Source organism: Neomonachus schauinslandi, chromosome 7 (genome assembly GCF_002201575.2).
Source record: "Neomonachus schauinslandi chromosome 7, ASM220157v2, whole genome shotgun sequence".
Classification (NCBI taxonomy): domain Eukaryota; kingdom Metazoa; phylum Chordata; class Mammalia; order Carnivora; family Phocidae; genus Neomonachus; species Neomonachus schauinslandi.
The window spans coordinates 118686457-118699214 of NC_058409.1; the positions used below are offsets into that span (position 1 = coordinate 118686457).

At 37.6% G+C, this 12758-nt stretch overlaps 1 protein-coding gene across 1 annotated transcript in view; it reads left to right on the forward strand.

Annotated features, from left to right (window-relative positions):
* The first annotated feature begins 1271 nt into the window (after positions 1-1271).
* C6 (complement C6) overlaps positions 1272-12758 on the forward strand; it is a 61533-nt gene continuing 50046 nt past the window's right edge. The window contains exons 1-5 of the mRNA XM_021696508.1: positions 1272-1387; positions 2470-2540; positions 5939-6101; positions 7555-7711; positions 8872-9016. Coding sequence (XP_021552183.1) covers positions 5959-6101; positions 7555-7711; positions 8872-9016 — 445 coding nt within the window. The 5' untranslated portion in view covers positions 1272-1387; positions 2470-2540; positions 5939-5958. The remainder of the gene's footprint in view (positions 1388-2469; positions 2541-5938; positions 6102-7554; positions 7712-8871; positions 9017-12758) is intronic.

Here is a 12758-nt window from a genome sequence, read left to right on the forward strand (position 1 = left end):
GGGGGGAAATCATGAAATAAGTAAAAGATCTTGCACAGACCAATGATGGTAAGGTTCTATAAACTGTGGAATGTGATCTCTTCAGTACATTTAAATCTTTAAAAAATATGTGCTGTCACTTACAAAATTATATATGTATGTATGTTCTTGTGCATGAATGTACTTACATAGAGAGACAACACACATACATATATATATGACTGGGAGTATTTACTCCAAATATTGGAGTGACTTTTGTATGGTTATTAAAAATGATTTTAATCTTCCTCTTCACACTTTTCCTTATTTTCTAAATCTTCCTCAGTAAATATTCTATAATCAGAAAAAAATAAGAATCAATACATCTTTTGGGGCATTTGGGTGGCTCAGTCGGTTAAGTGTCCGACTCTTGACTTTGGCTCAGATCATGATCTCAGGGCCCACATTGGGCATAGAACCTGCTTAAGATTCTCTCTCTCTCCCCCTCTGCCCCCCACCCCCTCTCTTTCTCCTTCTCTCTCTCTCAAAAAAAAAAAAAGAATCAATACATATTTTAATTAACTGGATGCATTCCTAAAGGGGAAGGCAATTTTAAGCAATTTATTCTATATGGTTTTTTTAAAATGGAGTCAGAGATTTCTTTTCTTTTCAAGAGCAATACCTATTACAATGGGAAAATCATTGAAAATTCAGGACCCTGTGTAATATCTCACTCAGAGTTTCAGGGTTACTGCTGATTGAAGTAATCATTTGCAAAATTCAGAGTTTCCACAGAGTGTTTATTTTGACAACACTCTAGGTATTGTTAGATCTCTGGGGTAGGGCTGTGTGTTAGTTAGCAATAGGAAGGGGAAAGCTTGTTTGGATTACCATGTAAACCGTTTTCATTGTGAGGAGGGACCCATTGCTTTTTCAGCCACTTGCAGCAAAGATTCTGTTTAAAGGTGACTGATATAATGATTTCATTCATAATCTTAATATTTCAAAGTTGTGGATCATGTTTCCAACAAACTTACCCTTTCGTGCATGAAAATACATAACTCAGATTATAGCCATTTATTTGCCTTTCTTTTAAAATAAGAAATAACTATTTTGCTTAAATCTCAAAAGAACGAAATGTTCATGTTTCTTAAAGAACTATCCTTCCAGGGAACTACCTTGTTGAGATCAAGTTTTTCTGAGTTAAACTAGAGTTAAAAAGTAAAGCAAACATACCCTTTAACCAGAAGATGAGTCATGTGCCTGGACGCCCCAGCCTGTCCTAGCAAAGGTAAATATCATTTCTTGAGACTCTGGGGCATGCGTAGAAGAAAAAAATATGAAATAAAGAGACTGAAGAAATGTACAAGGAGATGGAAAGGAAGAACCTGCAGCTGGAGGCAAACGAGAGCATCCTCTGAACTGTCGGGTAAGCTACTCCGAACTGCCTTACAGACGGATGGTTCCTGTGAGGCAAGTATATCAGAAGGTGACAGATCAGCATGAGGTGGACTTCCCTCTACACTAGAATTCTCTAAATGCTCACAAAGCCATCTTCAGTGGTTCGGTGGGATTACTGATTTTTAGAGTGCAAGAGAGCTACACAATCGCTTCTCTTCCATGATGGCACCCCGGCCGAAGATTCTTCCTATTTTGTTCCATGTTTCTATGAAAATTGTATGGTAATGGGTAAAATGCCCACATGTCATTGTAGATATTTCCAAAAAGCCTAGAGATGTTAAAAATTAATAAATAAGGAAACATTTGATATTATAGCAGGGTTATGGTAATAACAAAATTAGAGAAATAACTATTTGATCGAAAATTATCCTTTTAACATAAAATGATTTTTCCTCATAACAATCAAATGTTATAAAAGGAGATAATACCAATTAGTTCTTTTATTAGCATCTCCTCAAATAAGAAGCTTTGACATTACCATCTTAATTTATAGCATTTTCCAAATCGCCTCAGAATAGGTGGAGAAGAATAGCCAGAGAAGAAATCAGAATAATTTTATAAGGGTTCTGTTCTTGAGGTTTTTGCTGTTAGCTGGAATAAAGTCCACCTATGCTTTTCAAGCTCTTGGAAGTGGAAACAGATACTGTTTGCTGAAAACTGAGAACTGGTAATCTCTTGTAATTCAACTTCCCCCAATCATCTACATGCTGATTCAGCAAAATACTTTAAGAATTTGTTTTTTCTACAATTGAAGGAACTATTCTGGAAGAAAGCGATCTCCTCAAAATCTAATAAGAAAAATAAATGAACAACAACAAGAACAACACCCTCTCCTGTGTAGGCTTCCTTGTTGAAGCAGTACTTATATGAGAAGATCCCAATTTGGGGGGCTGGAGGGTAGGGAGGTGGTTGGTCTAGTGGCTGGTTACCAGGGAAACTTCACATTGTTCAGGAGCCTCAGCTCCTGAACCAGCCCTGAAGCCAGTGAAATACCACCCGATCTGGAGTTTGGGTCTGATGTTAAAGACACACTATTCTGTCTGATTACAGGCTAAATTCTGTCTGGACACTCTTTGTCTCACTGTCCTATGGTTCTGTGCTGCTCAGGAAAACCAGGAAAGGTGAGTTACTTACCAGTGAACAAAAATCAGCAGGCAAGTGCAGCGGGGATCTTTTAATTTTTATGATTCAAATAACCCGGGGCAGTAGCAGCTTATAGATAAGTAGCAGCTTATCTATGAGTTGCACAAAAAAAGCTTGGATAAAAAAACATGGGAAGAATCTTCAGTTTCTGTCTACCCTTCCCAGACAATGATAATGGATTCTATTCTTTGTATCTCACTCAATGCCTAGCAGTACACAATGGATACTCAAATGTATGTCAATTCCATTTTAAATTGAAGGACATTCAGTCATATGTCAATGATTTTGGTTGCTTTGATTCTAGCATTTTTCTCTGAGTTTGTAGGGAAGTTCAAAAATTTTACTGATTTATTAAGAAGAAATGCTGTCAAGTTTGAGCATATTAGAGAAACAATTTTTGTATCTGATCTCATACTCTTGGTTTGAATGAAGACTTTTTTTTTTTTTGCTGAAGTATTTTTTTTTTACCACAAATATGAAACATAAAATGACCACATTAAAATATAATCAGAAACGTACCCTCTGAAACATTTGAGGGAGCCATATTTCAGTAGGGCAATTTGGCAATACCTATTAGTATTTTAAATTTCATGTCATTTGACTAAGCCATCTACTGCTAGGAACACACCCACCGATCCCATGGATATACAACGAAAGTATACTAAGATACAATACAAAGATGTTTATTGCAGTGTGTGTGTATACTAAATGTTTAAATTAGGATAATAGTTAAATCCAATGTAATACATCCATATGGTACAAAACAATACAGGCATTAAAAGGATGAAGTAGATATGCATCTGTCGATACAGAAACATCTTCAAAGTGTATTATGCTGATTATGTGATTATGTGTGGGAAGAGGTTCTGGTTACAGGTAGAAGAGAACTCCAGCCTTATATTTTTCTTTCTGTTCTGTTTAAAATTTTCAAATATAGGCATGTGTTATTTTTACTTCTTTTGAATGTCAGCAGAAATTTTCTGGTTGATTACATTATAAGTCATCTTAATTTTCTTCTTTGTGTATCTTGATACAGTTTAGAACTTAATAAACGTTATCAAAGAAATAAGAGGTGGACTAACTAAATTACAAGTGTTTTAAAAAGAAATCTGAATCTCAAAAGGTGTAGTTTTTTATTTCAATCAACTATTACAACAAAGCTGAGATAAAGCAGTTACGCTACAAACTATCAGTCTTGCTAAAACAATGGAAGACAATTAAACAGACAAGTTCATTTCTAAAGTCTATGAAATATCCTTAATTTGGCAGAAATTTTAAGAATAGTATTACAAAAGTGGCTGTAATTATGGACTCAAATTATGATACTCATATTTCATGAAAATCCATTTCTAAACTATTTCCTAGACTCAATTCAAATTTATTCATTATATGTTATGCTTGCTCTCATTCTTCTAAATGCTGAAATGAATAAAACAGACAAAAGAGATCAAGCACCACCATGTTTACATTCTAATAAAGAAGGAAAGAGGGAAGAGGAGATACTTATGTAAACTTAAGTAATAATTTATATATCAAGAGGGGATGTATAACAAAGAAAAATAAAGCAGTAAAGGGGCATAGGAAACACTGGTGGGAAACTGCAATTTCAAATAAAATGGTCAGAGATCTGATTTTAATTGTAAGATGAAAAGTAACTAAAGCCATATTTCTAAATCGTTTTGAACGTGAATAGCCTTATTTAATACCAAAACATATTTTTGGCTTTCACATGATCCTTGCTTCAATTGAGGAGCCCCTAATTTTGAAAAATGCATGAGCAAAAGCTACAATTAAATTTGTAACACTCTTAAATGTTATTACTAACTTGTAAAACTAATTTTTATTGAGTGATGATTCCATGCCAAGGATTGTTCTAAGCACTTTGCATGAATTTTCTTACTGAATCCTAACAAAAGTCTTACGAAGAGGGTAGAGTGTAATTGCTGTTTTATAGATAATGAAACTGAGGCACAGAAATTAAGTGAATGGCAGGCCTTCTGGGTGGCTCGGTCAGTTAAGTGTCCAACTCTTGGTTTCAGCTCAGGTCATGATCTCAGGGTTGTGGGATCCAGCCCCGTGTCTGCTTGTCCCTCTCCCTCAGCCCCTCCCGCCACTCTAAAATAAGTAAATAAATCTTAAAAAAAAAAAAATTAAGTGAATGGCACTTTATCTCTTTAAATGAAAGTTACTATATTTATTACAGCATCATTTTCTCTATATATTTAATCATGTTGCATGTTTTGTTAGAGATATAAAGATCAAAATAGCAACACTGTGGGCAGAGGTTGTTTTGCAAATTCCTTTCAACAACTCACAGATCCTCAAGGCTCCACAGCACACAGAGGTGAGTCACTGGTCAAAGTTTTCTCTGGCATTCAGCTACATCTGGATAAGCGCTCTTGTGGCCTGGGTGGTAGAGTTCAAAGCATCTAGATACTCCAGCAACACAATCATTAGTGTGATCAGAAATTCAATGAAGGGATGCACCTCATCCAAGAATGAGGAGTCCTGGGCACTTAGTTGTCATGCAGTCTCAACATTACTGCCCCTCCTTAAGCCCCAGTTTCCTCATCCATAAAATGAGGGGGTTTAACTTGGAGACTTCAAAGATTCATTTCAGCTCTAACTTCTATGACTCCATAGGTGGAGATAGTTGGGCATTGAACTCTCTCTTTAGCAGGCTTCCAGGATACCAGGAAACTAAATAGAGCTTCCAGAAAAATACTCGAAATTCCTTCCCCAGTCCCTGAAAACTATGAAAAAATGCCATGTAATTGAATGTATTGCCCACACAAAATGAGCAGTTGTTTTGAAAAGTGTAAGATTAGGGTGTCTGGGTGTCTCAGTCAGTTGAGCATCCAACTCTAGATTTTGGCTCAGGTCATGATCTCAGGTCATGAGGTCAAGCCCCACATGGAGCCTCACGTGGAGCCTGGCGATGGGCTCCATGTCAGCATGGAGTCTGCTTGTCCCTCTCCCTCCCTCTGTGCTCCTCACCCCACTTGCATGCTCTCTCTCTCTCTCAAATAAATAAATCTTTTTTTAAAAAAAGAAAAGTATGAGATTATTTAAGAATTTCCATTTTGGAATGAAATATTCTACAAATGTATACGACAGTACTTTGCCTTATAGCCTATCACCAACAGTTGGGAGAAACGTACTAGAACTGGAAGTTGTAACTAGGAATATCCACTCTAAAAATATTTAAAAGTAGGATTTGTAGTCATGAGGATGTAAATTTATAGGTGTTAACTAGCCTTAAGGAAGGCAGGGAGATGCAAATGATTCCTAACATCATATCTGATTTTGTAACTGAGAATGACTTGTAAAGTTTTACTCCCAACAAGCATTTGATGGGTGTAACTTTCCTCTTCAGGGCTTAGAGGCTTTCAAGGCATGGCCAGACGCTCCATCTTGTATTTCATCCTCCTGAGTGCTCTGATTGACAAGTGCCAACCCTGTTTCTGTGATCATTACCCATGGGGTCAGTGGTCTACCTGCTCAAAAAGCTGCAATTCTGGAACTCAGAGCAGACAGAGGTGGGTGTGAGCTATGTAGCTTGTCTTTGTGCCATGGGAAACCTCACAGACTTAGCAATATAAAAAATGCCACACTAAGCAATGAGGTGCGAGGGGAAATATATGTGTGTGTGTGTGTGTGTGTGTGTATCTCAAAGTAAGAAATCATAGAATTTGATTTGGCTGTAATTTGCAGTCTTTTCCACGTAAGGTTGAAATGAAGTCTACATTTGTTCTCTCCGTAAAATCAAGGAGTGTCAAAGAAATTTAAATAAGAATATGTGCAATATCTTCTGTTGACTATTTAACTTACTAAGAATCACTTCTCAAGCCTTTTTTCAATCAGTGTGTAACTCTGCTTGCCTACAGTTAGTGAGTTAATTATAGAGAATTTTCTACTCATTAAACTGAGTCTAACAGGACCTCAATTGAGAAGCACTATTAGCTATTAGCTTGATCGTTGGCAAGTACGAGAAGGCAAGAAAACTGTGTTTACTTGATAACATTTAATAATTCAGTCTTCTCACCGATTCAGACTACCTATCCCCCACAGTTTCTTTAAATCTGTTAGATGTTTCTGTTCCATGGAGATGCTCACATAACTTGGGAAGAAAGGCATATATTTAATGTGTTTTAATTATTATAGCTTTTTAGAGACCTATGTTAGAAAACGATTTTTACATGCGCAGTGTGAGTCTCATTAAAATCACCAACTGACTTCCTCAATAAACCATCCACCAAGGATGTTAAAGCTTTTCAGACTCCTTCACTCAAGAGTCCCTCCGTAGCTCTCCACTGCCTACCAAATAAAGCACAACAATCCACACGGTCCCTCTCAGCCAGCACCGCCCAAGCCCATCCCACAAGCTCCACCAGGGACATGTCATGCTCCTCCGCCTCTAATCTTGGCATATGCCTTTCCTTCCACATGCCCTTCCCTTTGATGCCTGGGGGAGTCACATTAATTTTTCAAGATGTATCTATTATTTTCCCTTTGAATCTTTGGCCCCACAGCACTCTGACTCTGTCTCAATCATGATACTTATCAAATTATGTTGTCATATTTTAAGGAATTTGCAGGAACTTTCTTTTTTCCTCTCTTTTCCATCTAGTCCCCTCCAGGAATTCCCTGAGGGCCAGCTTCATGGATGTGTGACCTACGCAGTCACACAGGACCACACTGAGAAGGATTCCATGCTTGCTTGGCTTAATGTTCTGCCATTAGTGTCTTAAAATTCTTAATAATTTTTTAATAAGGGGCCCCTCGTTTTCATTTTGCCCTGGGCCCCACAAATTACGAATCCAGTCCCGACTTCCATTAAGTGGTAAGAACTGCACAGATGCCAACGTCCTGATTTTCCATGAAAATCTTTCCTTTTATTCATTGTGATTCATGTTCAATGATATTTTTCTTATGGGGCTGGAACCACAGTGAATATATTCATTCTAAACAGCTTTCTCCTCACTATTACAGAAAAATAGTGGTTGATCAGTACTATCTGGATAACTTTTGTGACCAGCTTTGCAACAAGCCGGAGACCAGGGAATGTAACTGGCAACGCTGTCCTATCAACTGCCTCCTGGGAGATTATGGACCATGGTCAGACTGTGACCCTTGTGTTGAAAAACAGGTAGGTGACCCATGGGCATCTTCAGGAAATCTGAATCACAATGAAAGACTTGGCTAACTTAGCAGAAATGCTCAATTTCTGAAAATAAACCATCCCAGCTTCCACTGAGGGAAAATTCCATTTAGCAATTTTTTTTTTTTTTTTTGCGAGGGCAGGGGGAGGAGGACTCATTTACATGTTTTACTATCATATGAGCACCAAAAGGAACTTCTGCCTTAATACTTACATTGTACTTACTGAGCTCCAAATTCCATTGCCTCTGAGAGCTCAGAAAGTTCCCTTTGAGAGCTCAGAAAGTAAAAACAGATGCTAGAAAATGGGGATTTCAGTCCAAGGTTTAAAATCAGACAGAAAGGAGGGACGTTAATCAAAAGACTGACTCTGGGCCCTACCTCTAATTTCCCTCTCCCCACAGGAAAGTCCCTCGATTTGTTTATTGTTCCAAGCTGTAGTATTTACCCACTTTAGCTCATTCCTGTAAGGGCATTGGCCCACATAACCCCCAGTTACAGCAGTGCTGAGCATTCACACACTAGGGGAAAAAAAGGAACTTATTTATGGAGCATCCACTCTCTGAGGAAAACTGCTCTAGCCCCTTTACTTACATCATCTTACTCAAACTTCACATCAGAGTGTGTTTTCCTACCCTGTTTACAGATGAGGAAGTTATAGCTTATTGGGGAGTAAGTAATTTTCCCAAGAATATACCTCTGATGAATAGAGGCGCTATATTTTTAACTTGGATTTTTCTGACTTCAAAGTCAGTACTTTTTGATCCTGTCCTATTCCTATCCTTCTCTCTCTCTAAAATAAATAAATAAATCTTTAAAAGTGCTATTGTTACTACCTGGAAGATTTACTGCATCAAGATACTCAGTAAATATTTGTGCATTTGATTTATTTTCATATGGTTTCAGAATTGGAAGTTTTAGAAATCCATTGTCCTGCTTTCTCATTTTATAGTTTGGAAAACTGAGGCCCAGAGAGGTGCTGACTTCTCTAAGGGCACACAGTAATGGAATTGGAAAATTCATTAGTTAATTTAGGAAACATCACTGGAGGAAGAATCACTGCAGTGATTAAGAAGCCCAGTTTTCTTAGATACATTTTGGCTTTGACCCTGCCTCCAAGTTCCTCACCTTTCTCTCCTTTCCTTTCAGTTTAAGGTTAGATCCATCTTGCGCCCCAGTCAGTTTGGAGGACAACCATGTACTGAGCCCCTGGTGACCTTTCAACCATGCATTCCATCTAAGCTCTGCAAAATTGAAGAGGTTGACTGCAAGAATAAGTTCCGCTGTGACAGTGGTAATGTACACTAGAAGATGTTCAGTCTCCACTAAAAATGACTTGACTAAATAAAGTCATTCCAGTTGACTACTAGTAAAAGCCATGACAGAGAAGTCCCATCATATGTTAAGTATGGGGAGACAGGGGTGTTATGGTACCAACTGTCAAGCCATTCATGTATGAAATTATAGCTTTGAAGCTATGATCATCTTGACCATGTACCTGATCCATTTACTCTTCAAGTACTGGTGCCCAGGTCCTTACACTGTGATAAAGAAGGATGAAGACAAAGCAGGAGGAAAAGGAAGACAAGGCAGATACCCATAAGCATTGGCTATTAATAAGTACAAATCTACAATCAGAACCAGCAGCTGAAAGGGAGTGACAGATTTAAAAGATCTTCAGTGTAGTTTATTAAGATAAGTATATTAAGTATATTAAGTATATTAATTATATTAAGTATATTAAGATTAAGATTAAGATATTATGTCAGGGAGATGACTAGAGATAATGTGACAGATTTTCTTGGGTGGTCCGTTGAATGGTTCCAAAGGTAATTCCAAAGGGAAGACTGAAAATGCTTTAAACAGTAGCAACGCTCCCTTCAAGTCCATTACTCATTCAGATATTTAAGTTTCATTAGATTAAGAATGAATATACTTGAATATAGTACTTAGTCATATGTATGCTCTTGCTAATTAATAGCTCTTCAACACCACCATTTTGAACTCTCTAAATCTGATTTCTGCACACTTTTTCAGTAAAGGTCCAGACAATAAATATTTTAGGCTTTTTGGCCATATGTTCTTTGTTGCAACTACTCAACTTTGGCTCTACAGCATCACAGCTGCCATACGTGGTATATCAAGAAGGGGGCATGGCTGTGTTCCAACCAAATTTTACTTATGAAGACAGGCAGCAGGTGAGTTTGGACCCTGCTTCCTGCCTTCAGCCACAGTTCACTGACCTCTTCTCTAAATAGTCAACTTGATGTTAAAATTGGAATTTCAGATGAATAAAATCCATATCATTTTTGTGTACTCTGGAATACAATGAAAAGTAGAGTATTTATAGCTAAATAGTAGATCTCAAATTCCATAGAAAATTGACCCCAGACTTTAGATCTAATGTTTCTCTCCTCTTGGTCCTTGCTTCCTGTCTTCAGCTTTGCTGACCTTTTCTGAAAGTCGGATAGGAATGCTGGTGTCAGGATTTTCCCTTGATGGCCCCCACACCTGCAATATGGTGGCATATGGGTAGGGAGATATACTTCATGGCTACATGCATAAGGTCATATCACAAGCTGACAAAAGAGAGAATATGAAAACAATCTTGCTGGCAATGGCTGAGTAGAATACAGATGTAGGCATTAAATCCAGAATATTAAGATAAAGGTTTAGAATTGAGGGGCAACTATTTGAAGCTTGAAGAACAGTTTTGGAACCAATTACCAGAAAGAACTCCTTTATACAATGGATGTTAAATCTGTGAAATTTACTACAGAAGGGTTTTCTTTGGCCAAAAATATTCACAAGTTTGAGAAGGCTTTAGAAGGCTTTAGATACATCCATGGCCCACTGATCCATAATGAGCAATTTCAGGAAAGCTAGTGGTGTAAGGACAGGTGATCTCTAGTTCATCAGCAATATATCCACAGCAAGTGATTAAAAAAAAAACACCTGACTATTGAAACGTATATGCAATGTTTGGTAAGCACCTGCTACCCTGAGCTCTCCTAGTGACCAGATCCCTTCACCAGGAATCCCCAGATCTTCCCATGATCCAGGCACTAAGTGGCCGATCCCTGGCACAGATGTGGTTGGTATCCATTTTGATCAGGTGGTGCCATGGCCTACCGATTGTTAAATATTATTGTTAAATACTGAAGATTATATACTACTATGCTCTTCTAAAATCACCCATTAATGCCACTCTCAAAAGGAATTAAAGGTTGGATGGACCATTATTTGACTCAGTAGGATGTTTGGCCCTCAATTAACAAAGAACCATTTATCCTAAAGAGAGTTTCCCTCTTCCCTTTCCTCCTTCATGATTGCTGTTCTAGTTCCCCCGAAACTAAATATATGATTTTAATGCATACATGGATCTTTTTTTTTTTTAAAGATTTTATTTATTTATTTGAGAGAGAGAGAATGAGAGACAGAGAGCACGAGAGGGAAGAGGGCAGAGGGCGAAGCAGACCCCTTGCTGAGCAGGGAGCCCGATGTGGGACTCGATCCCAGGACTCCAGGATCATGACCTGAGCCAAAGGCAGTCGCTTAACCAACTGAGCCACCCAGGTGCCCGCATACATGGATCTTTGAGAATTATCCATAAGGCTAATAATCCCCACATGCACTATGCCAATTCCTCTCTCAAAGTCCTAGTTTTAAGCATAAAGACTAGAGAATTTGTGGCTCGTTATACATATACTAAACTATTGCAGTAACATAAATCAGCTCAAGTAAATAGGAAAAACATGTACAATTTCTAAATGATACATAGCTCCAGATATACATATATAGATGCATGCATTGGCTAAAGCATGCTGACTTCTGTAAATCCTCCACTATCCAAACTGCCCTTCACCTTTCCTGTTCCTTCTTTGGTATGGGATATATTTATAGCTTGCAACATCTCTCCCCTTGTGTTTCCTATTCCATTGAGTTTCTGTGGCCTGGAACCATTCTCAGCTGTGTCCTATCGGACCTATATCACTCCTGCCACACATTCCTAAACATCACTCAGAAGATGTCCTCTTGCTTTCATCCCTCCCTTTGCTAATAGGTCCTCTTCAATATCCCCAGAAGTACTAAATGCATAGAATTTCTTATATTCAAACGTATCTGGTACCTTGCTCACAAAGCTAGGCTAATGAGAACTATACCCTGCACATATGTCCCTACCTCTGCCTAATAAAATGGGATTTCCTTTTTTTTTTTTTTAGTGTAACTGTATCAAAACTTATATTTGCTCCAATTTATAAGTGCGAGTTTCAAAACTTTTTAAAAATGTAATATTTGTTCTTTTTTTCCAATGGAAAAAGCATCTATATTTCAAACTAAATTACACATTCTTTTCTGCCCCGAAAAAAGCAAACAAAACACTAGAGATGTGCTATTTTAAAAACAGAGCATCTTTCAGGTTATATCTTTGGACTCACAGACATCCAATTCCCTCAATATATTCAGTCTTGTTTGATTATGGTGCTCATAACTGTAATTCTTTATAATCATGGTCCAGATACAATACAACATTTTGAATAATCAAAGAAGGAGCCTTAATTACTTTCATTTTTCTCTACCTTCTTATTGAAGATTATTTACCAAAAGAGTTGAAACTAACTGCTTTCTGGGAAACTTGCTATTAATTAAAAAAATGTAATTCAACAGAATACCCAATATCCCCAAGCATTTCAGTTAGTCAAAATAGTTCTGCATAGCTGCAGTGAGATGCTGACCACAACTTAAAGTACTTAACCAGATAATCTTGAGTAAAACATTTAATTCAATCTCCTTGTCAGTGAGACCTGTACATCATTGTACAGATGCCAGCATCTCTGATTACAGACGAGAGGCTGGGGGACAGGAGAGGGGCTGTCATTGTACGTAAGTCATCTCGATTTCTGTAATATATCGATTTCCATTGATTCTAAGGATCCTTATGAAATTCAGCAAATTTAAAAAGGAAGGGAATTATCCAAGTAACGGGTTGGCACTATTTTGTAAATTCACTCACTTAACCTGCTACCTAACACTAG